The sequence below is a fragment of the Nannobrachium achirus genome (genome assembly GCF_963921795.1).
Source record: "Nannobrachium achirus genome assembly, chromosome: 6".
Lineage (NCBI taxonomy): Eukaryota > Metazoa > Chordata > Actinopteri > Myctophiformes > Myctophidae > Nannobrachium > Nannobrachium achirus.
In genome coordinates, this window is record NC_137815.1 from 62,478,395 (window position 1) to 62,502,701 (window position 24,307).

General features: G+C 42.8%; 1 protein-coding gene across 1 annotated transcript in view; it reads left to right on the plus strand.

The window, feature by feature from the left end:
* myh7ba (myosin, heavy chain 7B, cardiac muscle, beta a) overlaps positions 1-24,307 on the plus strand; it is a gene marked incomplete at both ends in the record, with an annotated part of 38,620 nt that overhangs the window by 10,791 nt on the left and 3,522 nt on the right. The window contains 27 exons of the mRNA XM_080728348.1: positions 1,780-1,929; positions 2,171-2,341; positions 2,935-3,114; positions 3,918-4,050; positions 4,716-4,786; positions 5,914-6,001; positions 6,520-6,637; positions 6,827-6,950; positions 7,848-7,984; positions 10,797-11,052; positions 11,849-12,091; positions 12,647-12,823; positions 13,755-13,900; positions 13,995-14,085; positions 14,644-14,787; positions 15,334-15,579; positions 16,202-16,328; positions 16,983-17,101; positions 17,653-17,849; positions 18,562-18,745; positions 19,679-19,844; positions 20,838-20,962; positions 21,062-21,177; positions 21,888-22,080; positions 22,657-22,860; positions 23,365-23,490; positions 23,591-23,761. Of these exons, the coding sequence (XP_080584474.1) occupies positions 1,780-1,929; positions 2,171-2,341; positions 2,935-3,114; positions 3,918-4,050; positions 4,716-4,786; positions 5,914-6,001; positions 6,520-6,637; positions 6,827-6,950; positions 7,848-7,984; positions 10,797-11,052; positions 11,849-12,091; positions 12,647-12,823; positions 13,755-13,900; positions 13,995-14,085; positions 14,644-14,787; positions 15,334-15,579; positions 16,202-16,328; positions 16,983-17,101; positions 17,653-17,849; positions 18,562-18,745; positions 19,679-19,844; positions 20,838-20,962; positions 21,062-21,177; positions 21,888-22,080; positions 22,657-22,860; positions 23,365-23,490; positions 23,591-23,761 (4,203 nt within the window). The remainder of the gene's footprint in view (positions 1-1,779; positions 1,930-2,170; positions 2,342-2,934; positions 3,115-3,917; positions 4,051-4,715; positions 4,787-5,913; positions 6,002-6,519; positions 6,638-6,826; positions 6,951-7,847; positions 7,985-10,796; positions 11,053-11,848; positions 12,092-12,646; positions 12,824-13,754; positions 13,901-13,994; positions 14,086-14,643; positions 14,788-15,333; positions 15,580-16,201; positions 16,329-16,982; positions 17,102-17,652; positions 17,850-18,561; positions 18,746-19,678; positions 19,845-20,837; positions 20,963-21,061; positions 21,178-21,887; positions 22,081-22,656; positions 22,861-23,364; positions 23,491-23,590; positions 23,762-24,307) is intronic.

The following is a 24,307-nucleotide window of genomic DNA, read 5'->3' on the forward strand; positions in this document are numbered from 1 at the left end:
ATGCTAATATACAGCATATGATTTGTGAAAGTGACAAACGGGCTTCACAGTTATGTCAGGTGTGTTCATATGCTAATGGTGATGCGATTTCAGATCAATTGCTCCAGCCACTGAGGAGAAACGCTGTGACAGACACTCAGACAGACAGACACTCACTCAGACAGACATTCGCAAAATTATAGTATAGACTAGCCCTTACCCGTTCAAAGATATGAGCTCCGAAATGATGTGCAGTGTGTGGGTTATGGGATGTGCACTGTGCACTGTGCACACAGTATATGAGGGATGGAAAGTAACTTTAACTGGTGCTTGCATGATAATATGTAGGAGCATCAATGTAAGAAATACCCGTTTCGTTTAATGGCTACAGAGATACTGTGTACCGATCTGCATGATTTTTGGACAAAATCTGTAACAGGGCCAGACAACCGACCCCCAGCCCGCCACCCGCCTGCACGCGCGCACACACACACACACACACACACACACACACACACACACACACACACACACACACACACACACACACACACACACACACACACACACACACACACACACACACAGCTGGTTAAACATGTTGCCTCATGCTAGATGCAGAATAGACATGCCTCAAGCTAGATGCAGAATAGATATAGATACACCATAAAAATGCTAATATACAGCATATGATTTGTGAAAGTGACAAACGGGCTTCACAGTTATGTCAGGTGTGTTCATATGCTAATGGTGATGCGATTTCAGATCAATTGCTCCAGCCACTGAGGAGAAACGCTGTGACAGACACTCAGACAGACAGACACTCAGACAGACAGACAGACACTCACTCAGACAGACATTCCGAAAATTATATGTTTGATAATGTAGGGGTGCCTCGGATGAAAGACACATTTCTAGGGGTGCCTTGAGCCCAAAAAGTTTGGGAACCCCTAGCATATACAGTAGACACAATGACCAGTACCACAGAGACACGATGACCAGTATGAGGGCATCCCTGTCACACAGTGCTGTGAGAGGGGCCTGACGGCCCTGTCAAAGGGCCATCATGGTAACATGTTATCATGTTACCGTGTTACCATGGTAACAGGGTAACATGGTAACATCTACATGCCAACAACTCGTCGCATCAGGCGAGCTGTAATTCAGTGGTATTTCAGGCCCACATAGCAGAGAGTAGACCAGAGTCAGAGTAGTAGTACTGTATGTGGCTTTGGGTCCAACATATCAATGGACTTGTTTTGTAAAGCATCTATTGTAACTGTTTGTTTGAAAATAACAACAAACATACAAATGTAAAGAATGATCATTTAATTATTATTGCTGACATACAGTTTGAAACGTAAAATAGGACTGTGCTCAGACTCTGTGACTCAAGCCTTTGTAACATGATTTTCGTACAGCCTGCCCAGTATGAGGAGGGGGTTTAACGGAACAATCTCTTGAAATATTTCAAAGTATTTTGTAGGAAGAAGAAATCTGCTTCTGCACTCACTTCTATTACCATTCTATATGCTAATAAGCAATAGTGTCCTAATTCTCAATCAATCAATGCACTCAGCCTTCTACGCACTCTGCAATCTGGTATCCAAGCAACAGAGGCTAGTTGTGTGAATGATGACTATGTTTCTTGTGTGACCATGTTTCTTTCTGTGTGTGTGTGTGTGTGTGTGTGTGTGTGTGTGTGTGTGTGTGTGTGTGTGTGTGTGTGTGTGTGTGTGTGTGTGTGTGTGTGTGTGTGTGTGTGTGTGTGCGCGCGTGTGTTGCGTGGGTGCTGTGTAGGTTAACTATTCCGTCGGCGCTCTAGCCAAAGCCACCTATGACCGCATGTTCAAATGGCTTGTGGGACGCATCAACCGGACACTGTACACGTCCCTGCCTCGCCAGTACTTCATAGGCGTACTGGATATCGCTGGCTTTGAGATCTTTGAGGTAAGTCTTTCCATTTTGTCAATTCTTTTACAGAGCAATGTGGAGAATATTGTCTATTTGGTGGTCTCACTGTGAAGAATCACTTTTCTACTTGAGCATGTTCTCTTTGGTCTAATACCAGCAGGTGCCCTCTCAGTCTGTGTGTGACAGACTAGCAGTGGTTCAGGATAAATCAATTCTAGTTTAGACACACTGTTCTCTTCTAATGTTCTCCTAAACACCTGTTCCACTTTCATTGCAGCTCAACAGCTTTGAGCAGCTGTGCATCAACTTTACCAACGAGAAACTGCAACAGTTTTTCAACCACCACATGTTCATCCTGGAACAGGAAGAGTACAAGAGAGAGGGGATCGACTGGACCTTCATTGACTTTGGGCTTGACCTTCAGGCTTGCATTGATCTAATTGAAAAAGTACAAACAGCGTATTTCTTTTTTGTTTAATCATTGTTATCTCTTCATCTGTATCTGTCTTGGATAAAGTTAATATTACTTTGCTCTTTATTTGTATTTTAATACATTATGTCAGTGGTTCTCAAATTATTTTGTGGGGTCCCCAGATGATTAGCATAATTTATTTTTCTCACTCAACGGTAAACAAACCAACATAAAGTATAAGTGTATACAGGGTATATGCACATTTATAAAGTCACAATTTAAGGACTTTCAAGACTGTTTTAATATCAAACTGGCCAAACTGTCAAATATTAAGTAAGCAAGAGGCGAACATTGTGAAAATAGCCGATCTACATGCTCACAACGCCTCGCAGTGCGAGGCGTTGTGAGCATGTAGAGCGTCTATTTTCACAATATTTATCTGTGGAACATTAAATGTAATATCTACAATTCTGAATGCTTGTCCCTGTCAGGGTGGGGGTCCCCAGTTCAAAATGATGTTTATTTTGGGGGTCACGGCCTAAAAAGGTTTGAGAACCCCTGCTTTATGTGATCATCAGCTGTCATGTATAAATGAATGGCATAATGAACCACCTCCTCTTCCTCTATAGCCGTTGGGAATCATGTCCATTCTCGAAGAGGAGTGCATGTTCCCCAAGGCCACTGACAACACCTTCAAGGCCAAGATGTATGATAATCACATTGGCAAGTCAGCTAATTTCCTAAAACCCCGACCGGATAAGAAGCGCAAGTACGAGGCCCACTTTGAGCTTGTCCACTACGCCGGAGTGGTAAGTCCATCCTTACTAAAGATTGACCTATCATCAGCCATTAGGAAAACCTCATAAAAGCAACTTCGATACCACACAGTATTTGCTCGCAGAGTTAAGAACCATTGAAATCCTAAGGTACATTTGGACTTTTTTTAAGGTGAAAAAAACTACATAATTACATACAGTATATGCGAGGGATAATTGATGGCCCCGCGGTCATTGTTGAGAAATAAACCCAGATAGGATTATTAAACCCTGAGGCAAAGCAGAGGGATTTAATAATCCCGAAGGGGTTTATTTCTAAACAATGAAGGCTGCGCCGTCTACTTAATAAATGAATTAATAAATTGACCCAAAAGTAACAACAAAACGTATTTCCTTGCTTACTTACTTAATCCTCTTTGTGATAGGTAGCACATAAGATCGTTGGTTTACAGTAATGAAAGTATTCCATAAATGTGTGCCAGTTGCTGCGATCCTTCCAGTGCAACCCAATCACTTCGGGAAGCAACAGGTGTTGATCAAATAAAATCAATTTTAGGTCACTGCATTCTGCGTTGTCTATTTCTCGCTTCAAATGTTTTCAAAAACATTCTTGAGAGCAATGTTTAGCTTTAAATGACATTGTGCTTACATAGCTGCCGTGTTGGATACAGCATAAAGTAAAGTGCAGCAGGTGCTCTGAACCTTTGATTAGACAGCGGTCTGCTATAGAGCTCGTCTGTCATTATCCAGAAATAACACACTGCTGAATTCAGTGATTGAATCAAGCATTCAACCAAGCCATGTAATAAAGTAAATGTTGGCTGTATATCTCACAGGTTCCATACAACATTGCCGGCTGGCTGGAGAAGAATAAAGACCCATTGAACGAGACAGTGGTGGTGTGCTTCCAGAAGTCTGCCAACAAGCTGTTGGCCTCTCTGTATGAGAACTATGTCAGCTCAGACGCAGGTACAGTGAACCTGATGACTAAAGGGGAGCACACACCGGATGCGGGCGACTGCGCAGCGGCGCATCGGAGTATTGACGCGCGTGAAGTGCCGCCAACTGGATGCAGCGCGCTGCCGTGCGGCACATCCATTTCCCCAGTGGGGAGAACGTTTTCACCGCAACGCTGAAAAAATAGAACAGCAGCGTATTGGTGTGGCAGGCGAGGCGGCAGACCCGCGCCTGCGCACGTCTGACGCCGCCTGTGTGGGTTAGTTATAATAATGGGGGCATATGTTTTGACGCGCCGCCTCCGCGCCGCCTTCACGCCGCCTCCGTGCCGCCTCCGTGTCCGGTGTGTGTTTCCCTTAAGTTAATAGATGACTCTATTATACAGTAGATCACTGCTTCCCAAACCTTTTCTGTTGAGACCCAAAAGAGAGACACAATCTGAGTTTGCCAATCTGCTATTTTCACGACTCCTTCAAAAAAAAAATCTAATTTATGGAATATATTTTCTTCTGGAATTCTTTTGAAAAATGTTTGGATTGCTTTTTAATTTATGAAAAAATATTAAAGATTGACCCGCGACCCACAAATGGGTCCCGACCCAATGTTTGGGAATCACTGCTCTAGATCACTGGGATCAATATGCGATTAAACTGACAAGTCTTATCACCCATGAGCAGACCCCAAGAGCGGGGTAAAGGAGAAGAGGAAGAAGGCTGCATCTTTTCAGACTGTATCACAGCTACACAAGGTGAGTCTGGCACCGGTTTGATGCGTTATGGAGTTGATTTTAATCTCCTCAGTCATACTCAAGTAGAACCAGAATATCCTGTGATAAATTGTCATTGGAGTGCTGGGAAGGAGGCAGTTAAGACTTGCAGTGATGTTTAGGGCATAGATCACATGAACATCACTTTAAGTCTGTGCTGGCTCCTCTCTCCTCTACAGCGGGGACAACGGTATGAAGGTGATCACAGTGTGCTCTAAAACGCTCTATGATTTCTGCAGCCCTGTTTGTAGCGTGGTGTTGAGAGCAGTGGTGTAAAGCAGTGGTTCTCAACTTTTTCAGGCCGTGACCCCCAAAATAATCATATTTTAACTGGGGACCCCCCACCCTGACGAGCACTAAGAGTTGAGGCATTACATTTTGTGTAACACGGTTCTATTGTGAAAATAGCAGGATCGTGAGCATGTAGATCAGCTATTTTCACAATTTCTGCCTCCAATAATTGACAATTTGACCAATATTTAATTTGTCATTTTAGAAAGTGTGCATATACCCTCTATACACTTAAACTTTATGTTGGTTTGTTTACCGTTGAGTGAGAAAACAACCCCCTTGAGGGTCCCGACCCACAGGTTGAGAACCACTGGTGTAAAAGTCCATTTACTTAAGTACTGTACTTAAGTGCAATTTTGAACTTCTACTCCACTACATCTCGGAGGCAAATGTTGTACTTTTGCCACTACAATTATTTGAAAACTTTAGTTACAAGTTACTTTGTAGATTGTTGATTATTATTACAAAATATTACCCACTTCAGCCCTATATGCATTTCGGCCATTTGAAAATAGCTGATCTACAAGCTCACAGAGGCACATTGTGAGCTTGTAGATCTGCTATTTTCAAATACATTTGTATACATTTGGACATTTCTACTTTTGTACACTTTGATACCAATACTTTTGTACTTTTACTCAAGTACACTTTGAATGCCAGGACTTAATTTCTACATTGCTGTATTGATAGTTTTATTTAAAAAAATGCGAGTACCTTTTCCAACACTGGTTGAGAGTTTTGGTCAAGTCATCGAATAATTCTTAGTCACTGATTCTTTTTGAATTTTGCTTTCTGCCACATTTTCTCCGTTCCTCCAGGAGAATCTGAACAAGCTGATGACCAACCTCCGCAGCACGCAGCCCCACTTTGTGCGCTGCATCATCCCTAATGAGACTAAGACTCCCGGTATGACACGGTGCAGTCATTACCACATCTTATTACATGGCTTTGTTGAATACGCCATTCTGATTGTTCAATCAAGTTTCTGTATCTCTCATTCTTAACTGTGGAATTAACTATTGTTACATAGCGGGCAGAAACCTTGTATCTCTAAGTTTCAAAATATGTTCTTTCGTAAATTAAAGTCCTAATTCATCATACAAGAGTGTTGCACAAAGGTAGTGAAAATAGCCGATCTACAAGCACACAACGCCTCACGGAGTGAGGCGTTGTGTGCTTGTAGATCGGCTATTTTCACTAGATTAACTAGTTTTGAATATAATAATAAAAAAGGAACAGTTTTGGACATACAAGGTTTCCACCCGACAGCGACAATATTAAAATTAATATACATTTGATGTCAGATATAGTTAATAATTCAGTATTTCATTTCAAATGATAGATTTTCTTTGATTAGCTGTCATGGCACATACATTTCATCAGCAACTAAGTTCCTGTGTCCGACTATTATTGTATTATTCCAGGGATCATGGATGCCTTTCTTGTTCTGCACCAGCTCCGCTGCAACGGTGTGCTGGAGGGCATCAGGATCTGCAGAAAGGGCTTCCCTAACCGCCTTCACTATGCTGAGTTCAAACAGCGGTGAGATGAATGGGACAAATGCACACAGTAAAGTCCCTAGCGTTCATTTAATCCAGAGAGTGTAAAAATGTACCCATGTAGTACATTTGGGTCCCATTTTTACACAAATGTCAACAAACAGTTCCTTAGATATCAATGTGAATCTGAGTCTTGATCAGTAACAGAACCTATTATCTTACTCATGGACAGCTATCGCATCCTGAATCCACAAGCCATCCCAGATGACACGTTTGTGGACAGCAGGAAGGCTTCGGAGACGCTGCTGGCCTCTTTGGATGTGGACCACACCCAGTATAGATTTGGACACACTAAGGTGGGAGATTGGGTTTAATATAGCAGTGTGTGTAATAATATTTGTCACGTCTGCGATATGAAAAGTAGTTGAGATATTTGAAGTCCTGGGTAATGTTTTTTAGAAAAATTTAAAGCACAAATAAATCTTTCTCAGAAACTTTCTTAAGGTAGCATAACCTAAATAACCCCCCCAAAAAATCAATTCCTACTTTGATGTTTAAGTTGCAAAACAGAGTAGTATTATTTACCATTTCTGTCTCCACTACTATCTTCTTTAATAAACATCTCAGTGTCTTACCGTGTTCAAAGTTTAATTTAAAAGCACCTACCATTGGCAACACAACAGAGCGGCACGATACCAATTCATATTTGGGTGCTTTTGTAAATATGCTGTGAAAATCACAGCATTACAAATCTGATGTTGACGTCTCAGAACGCATACGTTATGTACGGCCATTTAAAAATGTTGTCTTTGAATGCATTTAAATCAACGTTAATTCATCCTATATATAAACGTGAGTATAACCTGTTTTGTTACTGTGCAGTGTGCACATGGATGTGTGTTGAATACTCCAGTAGCCTACCAAAGAAATTACACCATTTTCACCACCCCCTACACCAGGGGTCCAAACTTTTTCAAATTGGAAAATATTAAACCACCCAAGGGCCGACTGTCTCCTGACCTAATGTATTTTCGGTCAGACAAAATTATACTATAAAATATTCTTGTTTGCCGGTGCTGGTGGGCCGTTTATAATACAATTTAGGAATGAAGGCGCGGGCCGCACTTTAGGGCACCCCTGCCCTACACACACCACTGGTGTTAACCCATGTCCCACACAGTCGAATCACAGCCAGGCCTGTTTTTGTACAGAATGAAATGAACACTGACCGGTGTTGTTCCTTTCTAATCCAGGTGTTCTTCAAAGCAGGCCTCCTGGGCGTTCTAGAGGAGCTGAGGGACGATCGCTTGGCCAAAGTCCTCACCATGTTACAGGCTGTGAGCCGTGGCAAGATCATGAGGCTGGAGCTCTTTAAGATGATGGAGAGGAAGTAAGTATGAGATTAATCACTTAACCCATTAAGACATGCAACGCATCTGTGTCGCGTTAGACCTGAACCGCTTTAACTATTATTTTATGCTTTAGCGATTGAAAAATAGCAGATATACATAGATCTGCTATTTTTGAAAAATCATGAAGATTTGTGCAAGTCTTTGAATATTTTGACCCGATTCTAAAATCGGTCTTCTAAATCCTTCTAAGGTTTTTGAAAAACGCTTGTTTCTATGTCATTGGTTCTCAAACCTTTTCATGTCAAGGACCCAGAGAATTATATGTATTTGGCTTCCGACCCCCATCTCGAAATATTATGTATCAGGGACCCCCCAGAAGCAAATATTTGAGTTAAAAAAGATATATTCAAAGATCTATAAGCTTTTAGAGCGGCACTCGGTGCCACACTGTGAGCTTGTATATCTTTTTTTTAATAGTTAAAGCCTAAAATAATGGTTAAAGTGGTTAAAATCTAGAGTGACACGGATGCGTTCCAGGTCTTAATGTTAAGAAGACTGATTATACTTTGTTGCACGCTGCGGCGTCACACAGCAACGCATTCTGAGCTAGAAGAATTTTTGGAAACTGAACAAATGAAAACGGCCTCAGATGAGATGGTTGCAGTTGTTGGACAGTTCTGTCCCATAAGATGTGTTTAGTACTCAGACCTCACAGGGCAGGAGAATGAAGTAAGAGGGATTACTTTGAACCTCAAAGGCAGATGAAGACATTGCTATGAAATGAGTGAACCGGGTGACCAGTTGCTCTCCCAAACAGGATCAATGGAACACGATCAGCTGCGACCCTTTCATCGTGTGATACATTATACCTTAGTGCTCCCTCCCTTGGTCTAGTATTTGTGGCATGCAAGGGCAGTGTTATCGGCGTGTGTGAGGCGTGTGCTTGCCCATATATGGTTACCAGGCATGCGTGTGGCCCTATTGGTAATAAGGGCCCTGGCTCTCTCTTGTCACATACACACACGCCCGTCCCTGCCATTCTCACCATCATCTCTCTAAATTAAACAATGCTGACGCTGTCCGCAGAGCTCCGCGGCGACATGTGTCAAGTGGCAGCTGCTTGGGTACACCCTAAAAATATGCCACCCCCCTCCCTCTCTCCCCGAACGCCCCATGCCCCTTGGCTCCTTTTGTCCGCGGCGCCTCTACTTCTAAGTGACTGCGTGGATGGGATGTGTGGCGGCACTGGCGGGTGACAGAGGATTAAAGGATGCCGTTGGACAGAGGGCTTGGGTTTCTAAATAAACACAGAGGCGTTCACCTTCGAGAGGCACCCGGCGTGGAGTCACGTCGAACATTCAAGCTATCTCTCTCCCTCTCTCAACCAACTACCTACCTCCCGTTGTACTAGCTCCCTCCCATACAACCTTGTCTTGTCCATTGGCCTGTGCTCGCTCACACACACACACACGCACGCACGCACGCACGCACGCACGCACGCACGCACGCACGCACGCACAAACACACACACACACACACACACACACACACACACACACACACACACACACACACACACACACACACACACACACACACACACACACCTCTAACTCTGACAGGAAGTCCTTCAGCAATCTACCCCAGTTACATATTTAGAGTTCTGATTAACTGTACTTTTGAGATATTCTAATGATATCACCCTTTTATTCTTTCATCCTTTAATAATTTTTCTTCTTTTTGTTTGTTTGTTTGTTTTTTAATTCTGCCCTTACTGTTGGTCTAGGAAAGGGTGTAAACAACAATAAAATAAAATACAATACATTTCATTCAATTAAATTCAGTTCAATTCAGTTCACTTCAGTTCAGTTCACTTCACTTCACTTCACTTCACTTCACTTCAGTTCAATTCAATTCAATTCAATTCAATTCAATTCAATTCAATTCAATTCAAGGGAGCTTTATTGACATGTAGAACGTCTATTCTGGTACATGCGGAGGAACATGCTAACCCTCCCAGTTCCGCTCCACTGCTGAACAACTTGTAGGAGTTGCTGGTGTGACAACAGAGAACGTCCTCCCCTGCCAACATCCCACCAGTGTACACTTGTGTCCATAGGAACGCACGGCCAAGCTGGATGCACCGCAGAGGAATTTTATCACCCGTTAATTCTTGCATACGTTTTTCTTTCACCCTTCATTTCTTTCATGAAAGTGTGGGGTGGCTCAAAGTGGCTGACAGAGTACAGCATTTTGCAATGGGCCTGGTGTACAAGATACACTACACCTCCAAGATACCCATGTACCTGACAAACTACTTCCTAAAGGTCAAGGATGTCCACGATCACAACACCAGAGGCAGCTCCACTAATCATGTTCAACCTAGATGTAACACTATAAAAGGCTCTAATTCGTTCTCCAGCTATACCACCAACATGTGGAACGCCCTTCCGCAAGCCTTAAAGGAGTACAAATCCCTAGCCTCCTTCAAAATTGGTATGAAAAGTCACCTTCAGGTGGCTGCTACTCAAGACTTGTAAATAGACTAAGCCCCCATGTTTCCACCCCCCCCCCCCCTTTTTTTTCTCCCCATTTTTCGGCTTTTGTAATTGATGATATCCTACCAGTATGTAAAGTACAATGTTCTATCCGTCTGTCTTTCAATGTTATATGCGATACATAAAGTGGTTCCTGCGTAAATAAGCCGTAAAGCTTACTAGGATCTCCTTTTAGTTGACCGTGTACCAGTGATTTGTGCTGTTATGAATCTGTACTTTTTTCTATTGCAAACTGCTATAACTGTATTAAACTCTTCAATCAATCAATCATGCTTTTCCTTCTTGTTTCCAGAGACGCCTTGATGATCATCCAGTGGAACATCCGGGCCTTCAACATAGTGAAACACTGGCCTTGGATGAGACTCTTCTTTAAGATCAAACCTCTGCTGAAGAGCGCTGCCACAGAGAAGGAGCTGGCCGGTCTGAAGGAAGAACTGGCCAGGATGAAAGAGGCTGTGGAGAAATCAGAGAGCAAGCGTAAGGAGCTTGAGGAGAGGCAGGTCAGCCTGATCCAGGAGAAGAATGACCTCTCTCTGCAGCTGCAGGCAGTAAGTACTGTAGGACCATTCACAGAACAATTATACACCCATTCATTGTACACTCATTCAACACATACAGTACAGATGCGTGTTTCTCATTTGAGCGCTAGGATCCAGATGTCAGTACTAAAACGGCATGCGCTCAGGCTTTTCTCCAGACACATGATGACTTGTCCTCTATCTCTCGTCTCAGTCTATTATTACTCACGGCCAAGGGCATCACAAGGAAACGTGGGACTGAGTTACTAGGGCCCAAGGTGGACCCTTAATTATTTTATATTTTAGCTATTGAAAAATAGCATATACCGGTACAAGCTCACAGCGTGGCACCGAGTGCCGCGCTGCGAGCTTGTAGATCTGCTATTTTTGAAACGTCGTGAAAATGTGTGCAAATCTTTCAATATATGTATGTATGCGAACTTTTGTAGCTCAAAATGTTCTTCTGGGGGGTCCCTGGAACTAAATATTTTGAGATGGGGTCCGTGGCCATATACATATCATTTTGGGGGTCCTTCACATGAAAAAGTTTGAGCACCACTGACATAGGATTTTTTATTCAAAAATAGCAGATCTACAAGCTCGCAAGTGATACAAGTGAGCTTGTATATCTGCTATTTTTCAATAGTTAAAGCACAAAATAATGCGTAATAATGCGTTCCCAGTCTAAATGGGTTAAAACCCCCCCCCCTCTCCCCCCTCTGAAGAACATTCATGGGGGGCCCGCAGTGAATCCTTGTACCCAGGGCCCAGAATTTGGTTCCGACACCCCTGACCACTGCTTCTGTCCCCTCGGTGTCCTCCTCAGGAGCAGGACAACCTGGCGGACGCAGAGGACCGCTGTGACCTGCTGATCAAGACCAAGATCCAGCTGGAGGCCAAGGCCAAGGAGCTGGTGGAGAGGCTGGAGGACGAGGAGGAGATGAACGCCACCGTGCTCGCCAAGAAGCGCAAGCTGGAGGACGAGTGCGCCGAGCTGAAGAAAGACATGGACGACCTGGAGATCACCCTGGCCAAGGTGGAGAAGGAGAAGCACGCCACAGAGAACAAGGTGAGCAGAGACCGGAGCACCATTTGACACAGTCGTCTTGAAAGGGTACAGAAGAAAAGGTACAGAAGCAAAACAGTCTTTAATCAGCTAGATATATTTTTTTAGGTTTTTATATGAAGCTTTTTTACTGCTTAGGTGCTTGGTCTACCTACGTTATTTTTGTCTAGATTGATATTTCTATTCATTTGATATATTGATGTTGATGTATTGATGTATTTTACCTTGCTTGCAGTCTCTGGATTAAGAGTCTGCTAAATGCCTAAATTGTAATCAACTAATCATGATATAAAAACTTGGCGAAAAAAGTTTGGGCCAAAACTACTTCATCTGGGAGTCGAGTGAGTTCACATTTAAGTAGTGATTAAAAGAGGACACTTGGGTGACGTTTTATATCCTCGGGCCCTAGTAGCAAAGGCCCGATTGAAGATGTCCGACATGGCTCCCTCTAGTTCTGAGACCAGCCTTGGACAGACTACTCACTAAATGGTCAAAACAACGATCATGAAATTAAAAGCGGAGCTTTGCCTATTTTCTCCTGGCTCGCTCCCCATGCAGGTGAAGAACCTCATAGAAGAGATGGCGGTGCTGGATGAGAGCATTCTGAAGCTGACCAAAGAGAAGAAGGCTCTTCAGGAGGCTCACCAGCAGACCCTGGATGACCTGCAGGTGGAGGAGGACAAAGTGAACATCCTGACCAAAGCTAAGGCCAAGCTGGAGCAGCAAGTGGACGATGTGAGTTTAGAAAATGATCCAGTTCAGGGATCCTCCTCACTTAGGCCTGCCCTAATTTATATGAAACAAATAGGCAATAACCCATGTCTATATTACCAGTATTATAGACATGGCCCCTTTAGAATTCAGACATGACGGAATTCATTTGCAAGTGTGATTCGAGTTGCGGTTGGTTGTTTAAAGGTGATACACCATGAAATTTCACTTTTCCTATTTTAAAACCTTTTTTTGGGGTCCCACTAGCACCTTCTATCCTCACAAAGTCCCATTTCAGATCGTTGTGTCTTTCTCTGGTTTTGGGAAGGTGGAGGTTAAAAGCATCCCACGGGTTCTCAAAACAGGCTGTCCAGATTTGCTGCCGTCGATGACGTCATCGACGGCCGTTTTTGAAAAATAGAATCTTTTTGAAATAAACAATATGACATAAATACTTTTTAAATGCATGGTGTATCACCTTTAAGTTGGACAAAATGTGGACAAAATATGTTTTTATGACTGACGTCTGACATCATAGATGTCTTATGTTATAGACCACTTGAGACTCACGCAATATCCATATATGGGAATTCCAAGTTATGGGCTTATATAAAGCATTTTATATTGACTTGAAGTTGAAGATCATTGCTAAACAAATTGTCAGTGTGTGATCAGTAATGATGTATTATGATATTTGACTTAAGTAAGTCATTATAAAATACTCTATTGTGTGTTGTGATTGCATTATGAGTACTTATATGATGAGTGCTTATAACTGTAATTATACAGTCTTATAAGCTGATTACTAAAATGCAATATAGACACGGGATGCATAGCAACTCTCCCATGATCACATTGACTGAAATAATTCAAATTTACATCATTTGATAGATTTAATCTATTTATTTTATACGGCATTCATGTGAATTAACTTGATGTTAATTGTGTTTCTCAGTTGGAGGGCTCTCTAGAGCAAGAAAAGAAGCTGCGCATGGAACTGGAGCGTTGCAAACGCAAGCTGGAGGGAGATCTGAAGCTTTCCATGGAGTCAGTCATGGACCTGGACAATGACAAACAGCAGCTCGAAGAGAGGCTGAAAAAGTCAGTCAATTGCATATTTAGATTTTTAAGAAACTTCAAGTTGTATCAATTACACCAGTTATTTAAAATTAAATCTTTTTTACTTTTCAACCAGGAAAGACTTTGAAATGAATGAGATGGGCTCAAAAATGGAAGATGAACTGGCTTTGGTCATTCAGCTTACGAAGAAGATAAAAGAGCTTCAGGTAAGGGATGGATACTGCCGTCGATAACACAGAAAGCTTTACACGTCACAACATCATCTGAACAAATTTAAACCACATCATGGAAACTCCACATCGGCCGCAAACTCCATCCAGGGGCGTCAATTGGGTATGGCAGGGGGAAAAATAAGTTACTTTTAAATATAAATCCATGAATGTCTCTTTGTCTATTTATCTGTGCTGGTTATTATGTTGTTAAATTACAGTAAAATAACTACAAATGCTAAATTTAACAAAATTGTCACTTTAACAAGGTATTATAAATACAAAATGGTATATTCCCAGGTTCCGCAGGTCAGCTGCAAAGGTGCAATGCATTATTGTTAATTGTGGCACGTTTACTAACATGCCAAGTTTAGCTGCACTTGAACAACCCTTCCAGGCTGCCATATCGAGCCCAAGAAACCGTAGAAAAAACCCGGGGAAAAAACGGACAAAACCAGAGGACTCACGTTTTTGCCATACCCTAGCTTTTGGCTGAACTGACGCACTGCCTCCATCACGCAGTTTCACGCCTCTCTCTCGCCGTGCTTTCACCAGGCTCGCATCGAGGAGCTGGAGGAAGAGCTGGAGTCGGACAGGGCCTGCAGAGCCAAGGTGGAGAAGCAGCGCGGAGACGTGGCCCGCGAGCTGGAGGAGCTGAGCGAGCGCCTGGAGGAGGCCGGCGGAGCCACCTCGGCCCAGGTCAGAGGCCTCAATTGCAGCTGCCATACCTTGGCTACAGGGGGAAAAAAATGAATGAATGATGTACTTCTTAAAATGAATTCATCATGCCTGTTGCTAAGGTATGGCAACATGACTGGTGTCTTGCACGCGCGCCTTCGCGCGCGCAAGACACCTGTCATCTTGCCATACCTTAGCAAGAGGGGTTTTCAAAGTGGGTGACGGAGCACCCTGGGGTGCCGCGACGGCAGTCCAGGGGTGCCGCGACGGCAGTCCAGGGGTGACGCGGGATGATTTGATATGGAATTTATTTGGACACTTGAAAAAATATTTAGTATCATTTTAAACTAAGTACAAAGTTATTTTCAGTCAGTTCTAACAAGAATGGCTTTTATCTCAACATTATCCTTTCGCTAAAATATGTTATAAATAAAAGGTGCTGGGAGTGAAAATGATGAATATATGCCTCCTATATTTTTAGGGGTACCCTGAGCCCAAAAAAGTTTGGGAACCCCTGCCATTAGCTTTTGCTGAACCTCCTCTTGCCACCTTGCCACCTCTTCCCAGATGGAGATGACCAAGAAGCGGGAGAGCGACTTCCTGAAGCTGCGGCGGGACCTGGAGGAGGCCATGCTGCACCACGAGGCCACCACGGCCGCGCTGAGGAAGAAGCACGCCGACTCGGTGGCGGAGCTGGGCGAGCATCTCGACAGCCTGCAGCGCGTCAAGCAGAAGCTGGAGAAGGAGCGCAGCGAGGCCAAGATGGAGGTGGACGACCTGGCCTCCACCGTGGAGCAGCTCTCCAAGAACAAGGTAGCGCTAGGAGAGTAGGACTTTATTGTCAAAACTGTGGGCTGAAAACATTGTAGTGCATCTTGAAACAACAGCGGTTAAAAGTGGGGGAAAAAATTGCAAAACCTCAAGAAACGTTTAATTTAAAACCTCAACAACAGTAATAATTAATAAATAGATAATAAAATAATAATAATAGATAATAAAATAATACCAGTAAGAAGCCCTAAGGCCGAGAAGTGACCTTGCCTTAAAGGGTCATAGATCGTTTCATAGACTTGTGTAACAGCACATTATCTTTTGTGTATTTTAGACATTTAACCACGCAATACTTAGTTAACGTGATCTTTGACAAAAATAGCAGATCTCCAATCCCACAGTACGTCGCAACGTGACACATTGTGAGCTTGTTTATGTTGCTATTTTCAGCAAATGTTACCCCATCACACAAAGATTAGCTTTTAGGCACCGAAACATATATTTTACCACAAATAATAATTGTTTTCATTATAATTTTATAGGCTATTTAATTTATACATTATATTTATATTAAGAATATGATGTTATCAATATCTATATAAAATGATGAGCTAACCCGACAAACCAATTTCACAAATGTATATTTCCTACATCTGGTCTCCAGGCCAACTCAGAGAAAATGTGCCGCATGTATGAAGACCAAATGAATGAGGCTAAAGCCAAGGTGGAGGAGCTCCAGAGGCAGCTCAATGACACCAGCGCCAGCAGGGCTCGAGCGAACGCCGAAAGTGGTATGGGATCTCTGCACACACACACACACACACACACACACACACACACACACACACACACATACACACACACACACACACACACACACACACACACACACACACACACACACACACACACACACACACACACACACACACACACACACACACAGTATACACGGTAGTATATTGTCTCTGTCATGCAGAAACCTCAATACCTCATATCTCCATTTTTGTAAAAGAATGCAGGCAGTTCGTCTTACTACAGTGGTACACAAGTAGCAAAAAAAGCAGATGTGGCCCATTGTGATCTTGTAGATCTGCTTTTTGACATTGAAAAGTGTTTTAAGTGCAAGTGGTTAAATATTTCTGGGGGTTTTATAAATATTAAATCAATTAAATATATGAACAAGAGCTGGTGAATAGATAACTACATTGGATGGGTCTATTTCTTAACACATGTTATGCCAAAGAAGGAGATCTCCTTCTTATCTCTATTTCCTAGTTCCGTGCTAATACGCTGATTAAATAAAAAGAAATGGGCTAGCTAAAAACCCCTGGCATCTTATGTGTTAATACCTGGCAGTCAAAATACAAGGTATCCGCCCGCCAGAGTATTAGATGATACGTTACAGCAAACACCGACGACCGCTCTATGTTGTCTGTGTGCAGCTGAGCTGGGCAGGAAGCTTGAAGAACGGGAAGCCTTGGCCTCCCAACTGCAACGCTCCAAGAACTCCTTCTGCCAGACTACGGAGGAGCTCAAGAAACAGCTGGACGAGGAGAATAAGGTCCACTTGCTTTGCCATTACAACCATTGTTTATTGTTTACATGCAGCAACTAGCAGCACTGAAGTAGCAGACCTCCGTGAAGTAAATTTTGGAATTTGTGCTGGTATCATTTTTGAGATATTCTACATACCACCACTGTTCTGCTGCTATGTTCTACTATTAAGTACTGCTGCTCTACACAGCCCTTTGCAGGGCAAATTATTGTACTGCTGCTAAATTCTGCTAATTCATAACATATCAATATTTATGTATATAAATATATATAAAAACACAATTGATGATTTCCATGGCACAAATTAGAGCACATCCAGCACTAAAGAATGAGACCCATTTTCACAAAAAAATTGGGGGTGCAAGGCTCAGCAAACCTATAACTTTAAATATCTCAAAAATGATACCAGCACAAATTCTAAAATGTACGGCACAATACAGCACAAATCTAGCACTAAAGAATGACACCATTTTTTTCATCATATGGGGTGCCAACTTCACAGAGGTAAGAAGCAGAACTGCTAAATCACTCTCTTCCACCCTGATGGTGTGTCTTTAGGCTAAGAGTGCCCTGGCCCACGCGCTGCAGTCCTCCAGACACGACTGTGACCTGCTGAGGGAGCAGTACGAGGAGGAGCAGGAGGCCAAGTCTGAGCTGCAGAGGGCGCTGTCCAAGGCCAACGCTGAGGTGGCCCAGTGGAGGACCAAGTATGAGACCGACGCCATCCAGAGGACAGAGGAACTGGAGGAGGCCAAGTGAGTTCACATGCTGCTATGTATCGTTTGCTGGCTTCATAAATGAATGCTCTACTTCAGGGGTTCTCAAACCTTTTTAGGCTGTGACGCTCAAAATAAACATATTTGAACTGGGGACCCCCTGACAAGGACTTGGAATTGTAGGTATTACATTTAATGTGACTCGGTTCCACAGATAAATATTGTGAAAATAGCAGATCTACATGCTCGCAACGCCTCGCAGTGAGCATGTAGATCAGCTATTTTCACAATGTCCGCCTCTTGCTTACTTAATATTTGACAGTTTGGTATTAAAACGGTCTTGAAAGTCCTTAAATTGTCACTTTATAAATGTGCAGATACCCTGTATACACTTTATACTGTGTGTTGGTTTGTTTACCATTGAGTGAGGAAAAAAGTGACATTAAGCTAATCATCTGGGGACCCCACAATATAATTTGGGGACCCCACTTGGGGTCCCGACCTCAAGTTTGAGAACCACTGCCCTACTTGATCACGCTAAGGCGTCACAGAAAAGTATCAAATGTAGCAGATCTGCAAAGCTCGAAACGTGACTTTTGCTGTTTTGAATTTTAATCATGAAACGTAACAGTTTTGGACATGCGAGGTTCACACCTGACAGAGAGGATATAATGGAGCCAGATGGGACGGTGTCTTATCCAAGGACACGTATAGCTGCGGTTTTGTCATTGTTCACACACTTTGCCGTCAGGAAGAAGCTGGTGACTCGTCTGCAGGAGGCTGAGGAGACGGTGGAAGCCTCCAACGCCAAATGCTCCTCCCTGGAGAAGACCAAGCACAGGCTGCAGACGGAGATCGAGGACCTGGTCATGGACCTGGAGCGTTCCAACGCTGCAGCCGCAGCCCTGGACAAGAAGCAGCGCAACTTTGACAAGGTATGGATGGACGCAGTGGAGCTCATTAGTCCACATGATGGATGTAACACAGGGGCCCCCATAAAATTTTTTCATATAGATTCCATATAGTTTAATCGTTTGACAGCACAATCGTCGGTGTATTTTGGATTCATGTAAATTTGTGTTTTCAGATATTTAACCACTTGAACCGTCAATACTTAATAAACTTGACCTTTCACTCTGTACTTAGTTTGCTCATTTCCCCTCTACACCAAACCCCTTTGCCTAAAATTGCCGATCTACAAGCTCACAACGCCTCGCAGCGCGAGGCGTTGTGAGCTTGTAGATCTGCTATTTTTGGCAAGTGGTTAATATAGAGGAGAGGTTTAGGGGTCCGGGACCACCTGTTGAAGACCCCTGATGTAACATCAAATTTGTTTGGTAACACATTGTCTGACTGGGACCTTTATGGAGGATTTTGTTTAATCAACTGTTGTTACATTTGCCAATCTGTCAGGTTCAGTTGCATACCATGAGCATGCAACATCGTAGGGTTTGAATCTGACTTCTGACCAGTTTGTTGCATGTCGTCAGAGATGGGCAGTATTTGAAATACATGTATTTGAAATACGTTTTCAAATAACATTTTGTATTTTGAAATTTGTATCTGGCCTCATGCCTTTTCTGACATAGGCTATATTCATTTAATGACACTAATGCACCAGTTTTTATCAAACGTTCATATATTTTCAAAATACAAAATATGTATGTGTATCTCAAATAAAAAATATCTATTTTGTAGTTTTGAACCAGTATTTGTAATTTGTATGAAAATACCTTTTGAGGTATTTTCACCCATCTCTGCATGTTGTCCTCTCTCCCTCTATACTTTTTGTTGGTCTCCGCTGTACACTGGGCCAATACAGAAACACAAAAAACACTGTATGCCACGTGTCTGATCATATCTTCCAGCTCCTGTCTGAGTGGAAACAAAAATATGAGGAGTGTCAGTTAGAGTTGGAGAGCTCTCAGAAAGAGTCTCGTGGTCTGAGCACGGAGCTCTTCAAACTGAAGAACTCCTACGAGGAGGCTCTGGACCATCTGGAGACCATCAAGAGAGAGAACAAGAACCTCCAAGGTACTGCAAAACACCTCAATGTTAAATTAAAAAATGTATATTCAAAGATTTGACGAATTTTCATGATTTTTAAAAAATATTGTAGATCTACAAGCTCATAGCGTGGCTACTCGTTAAATAGCCAAAGAATAAAATAATGGTTAACGTGTTTAAAATGTGACAGGTCTTATAATAAATGTATGCTGTGAAAAAATGGTCTGAAATAAGTATACATGGTTGAACATTTGACATTTAAGGCAGAATATTTCAGCAATTGCTAATAATTTCTCCAAAGCCCGTGGGTAGTCAGTTATTACGGCATAAACAATTAGTTAAAGATTAAATGTAGGTCTGATGGGCGCCCGCTGTCCTACTGGTCCAGGCACATACCACATGTAGCCTAACAGCGTGTCCCTGGTTCGAATCCCGATCCCGACTACCTTTGCTGCGTGTCACTCCCCATCTCTCTACCCATTTCCTATCAAGAAAGGCATAAAAGCTCCAAAACATATCTTGAAAAAATTAGGTCTGATAATGATACTAATGATTTGAACACGCACGGTAGCATCTTCAAATGAAAATGTATTCATTTATTTTTTCCCATTTTTGGGACAAAAAAAGGCAATTTCACATTGAGGTGATTCTCAGGTACCCACTTGTCCTGTATCCCAAAATGCAGGGCCTCACTGAACCCCAGGTCATAAATGTGAAAATACACCAGAACACAGGAGTGTAGCTCTGTGTGAAATGTTAATTCAACATAAGAAAACTAAGAACAAGGACATTCTAGAGGTGATGGCCTCAGTGCTCTAAATAAATCACTTTCTTAATCAATAATTGACCATTTGACCACCAAAATGTAGCGTATGACAGATATTTAGCTACATATCTAATACATGCACAAGTATTGAGTCATTGCAGACAGAGTGACACAGAAGAAATGAGAACCTTAAGAATAGTTTTGCAATCACTTTGTGGTTCAATTAATAAGCTGCCTGAAATCCTTCACCCTAGAGGAGATAGCCGACCTGACCGATCAAATCAGCCAGGGGTCAAAGACCATCCACGAACTGGAGAAGATGAAGAAGGGACTGGACGTGGAAAAAAGTGAGATCCAATCTGCACTAGAGGAGGCTGAGGTAAGCATTCTCTCACGTTCTTTTAGTTTTTGTTTGTGGAATAGTTTTGCTTCGGGCTAACCATATTATTATTATGACTAAGTTATGTGTCTATCTCAGGGCACTCTGGAGCACGAGGAGAGTAAAACTCTCCGCATCCAGCTGGAACTTAACCAGATCAAGGCGGACATTGACAGGAAACTGTCCGAGAAGGATGAGGAAATCGACAACCTTCGGTGAGCTTTATAACCAGTTATAACTCTCCCTTACATTTTAGAATCTCCCAGACCACTGTCCCGTAAACTTCTTATAGGACAACTTTGTTTTTTTACTACAAGGGTTCATATTTTAGATAGTCATTAGAGAAAGGAAAAGATGAGTGTTAAAATGTTTTCATGTACTTCTTTCTATTGTTTTAGTGATTTTAACAATTTTGATTTGCATGCATGCCCCCAGGTTGGGGGCATGCATGTAAGTGGCTAAATATGTATTTTTTAGACACAATAAGCCCATTCCGAAGAGGTACCACAATCTTTCATGGTCAGATGTGACTTATGGGGGCTGGTGTAAATAGTAACAATTACTGTGTCTAAAAAGACACTTGTACGCATGCCCCAAATCACTGAAATCAAAATACTAAAATCGCTAAAACAATAGAAAGCAGTAAATGAAAACATTTTAACACTCATCTTTTCTTTTCTCTAATTACAATCTAAAATATGAACCCTTGTTGTAAAAAAAACAAAGTTGTCCTTTAACCACTTAAACCCTCGTGTCTTAGTGAAACAGACTTGATATACAACAGTACTCTGACCGCTTTCTTCGGTCTACACCTAATCTCTTTGCCAAAAACAGCCGATCTGCAAGCTGTTACATGCTGTTTTGAGCAATTTGAGCCATGGTCCTTAACGCACTCTGTCTCTCCTTCACTTCTTACGTCTTCAAGCCGCAACCACCAGAGATCACTGGAGGCCATGCAGACCACGTTGGACGCAGAGTCCAAGTCTCGAAACGAGGCAGTCCGTCTGAGGAAGAAGATGGAGGGAGATCTGAATGAGATGGAGGTGCAGTTGGCCCATGCCAACAGACAGGCCTCCGAGTCCCAGAAACTCCTGCGAAATCTGCAGGTCCAGATCAAGGTGAGTTCTTAGTACAGCCAGCCTGCCACATGACAAACTGGAGGCAGTCCCCAGTTTGTCATGTCAACTAGCAGATGCAAATGTCTACATGTCTTCTTTTTGTCACATAAATCACATAAAATACATCTTTAGACTTGTGTTTTGCATTCCATCCGATATGGCCTGTCATTTTTCTGACGTGAATTAACTTGATTCCTGATTCTGTAAAGTCAGTTACATGATGTGCTTGCTTAGAAAAGCGCTATAAAATTGCCATCCATTAATATAGTAGGCTACTTTAATTATTACAGTATTAGTGCTGTGTCGTGACTTTCTTTTTTTGGCTTTGACTCTTTCTCGACACTTTATATATTTTTTGTTTTGTTATAACTTTTGGACTTTTGCTCTTCTTCCTCGTTTTTTTTTCACGGTTCACAACAGTACTTTTTTCTTTTCCATACTTTACTGTAACTTGTATCCTTAACTGCTGTGCCGCCTCTGGGCAACTGAATTTCCCCCATGGGATAATAAAGGTATCTATCTATCTATCTATCTATCTATCTATCTATCTATCTATGTGACATTCTGTGGCTGCAGGATGCTCAGTTGGAGCTGGACGAGACCCTGCACCAGAACGAGGAACTGAAGGAGCAGGCGGCGGTGACGGAGCGCCGCAACAACCTGCTGGCGGCAGAGGTGGAGGAGCTGAGGGCCCTGCTGGAGCAGAACGACCGCGCTCGGAAACTGGCGGAGCACGAGCTGCTGGAGTGCACCGAGAGGGTCAACCTGTTGCATGCTCAGGTAAGGTATCAGCTCATTGAGTACCAGAGAGGACACAAGAAGCTACATTTTAACAGCAAAGATCAGAGAACATCATTGTCCAGGGATTGACACAGACTCAGAGGCACTTGCCCGTCGGGCAAGTACAGGTTATGTTCTACCTACCCAAAGATCAAGCCCACTTGCCCGAAAAGTAAATCTTCCACTATAAAAAGACAGATAAAATTACTGTTCAATTTAACACTTTTTTTTTTCTTTTTTTTAACTTTCTGGGGCTTTTTATGCCAAATACCTACAAAGCTAAGAATATGACTATGGGTTATATTTTTTGCGCTCTGACCACATTCAGGTGTTTAGACAGATATCTCATGTTGTGTTTTTAGATGGTTGCGACCCCTCTCAATCAAGCATTTGCCCAGTCGGGCAACCTGAACGCAAACTCCACCTGCCCTAAAGTTTTATTTACCTGGGCAGGGGCAGGTGGGCAACCCTTAGTGTCAACGCCTGTTGTCTCTCTTCATGCAGAACACTGGCCTGATCAACCAGAAGAAGAAGCTGGAGAGTGATCTGTCCATGCTGTCCACCGAGGTGGACGATGCCGTGCAGGAGTGTCGCAATGCAGAAGAAAAGGCCAAGAAGGCCATCACTGACGTGAGGCCCTACACGCGTTTATAGAGCCCACATAATACTGACTCCATGCATGCATTAATAGCCTCATGATTTCTTTCCTTCCATCACTGTCCTTTTGTAGGCAGCTATGATGGCAGAGGAGCTGAAGAAAGAGCAGGACACCAGTGCCCACCTGGAGAGGATGAAGAAGAACATGGAGCAGACCATCAAGGATCTGCAGATGCGTCTAGACGAGGCTGAGCAGATTGCGCTCAAGGGTGGCAAGAAGCAGATCCAGAAACTAGAGACCAGGGTAAGGTGTTTTACATTGGAAAATCGGTATTCAAAGTGGTAGACTGGGGGCCAGACAGGGTTGGTTAGAAGCAGTGTTGTTCCTTGAACGCGTTCAACGATCGTTCATGAACTCGTCCATATTTTGGGCAAACCTTAACTGAACGTACTGTATTAACTCTTGGTGAACGTTTATAGTGAACCGGGCTGATTAATAAAGAGCTGTACGCGGCCACCGATTCATTGGCGTTTGTCTGTCTGCCTGGTCGGGGGCTTGGAGCGCTTTGTGTGCATCGCCTCCTCTTTCATCAACAGCAACACACGTCTGCCAAGTAACAATGTGTTGCATGCCGAAAATAGCTGATCTACAACTGTTCACAACGCGTTGCATCGTTGTGTGCTTGCAGATCTGCTGTTTTCACCACGCAGAAACTTGCAGGATGTGAGACATTTAGAACTTTTGCCTTCACCATAAAAGCTTATCGGCTTTATAACAAGACAGAAGCAACGTGGTAAAGGATAACATATTCGGTGGCATTTCACATTGCAAAGGGGTGCAGGAGGAGTG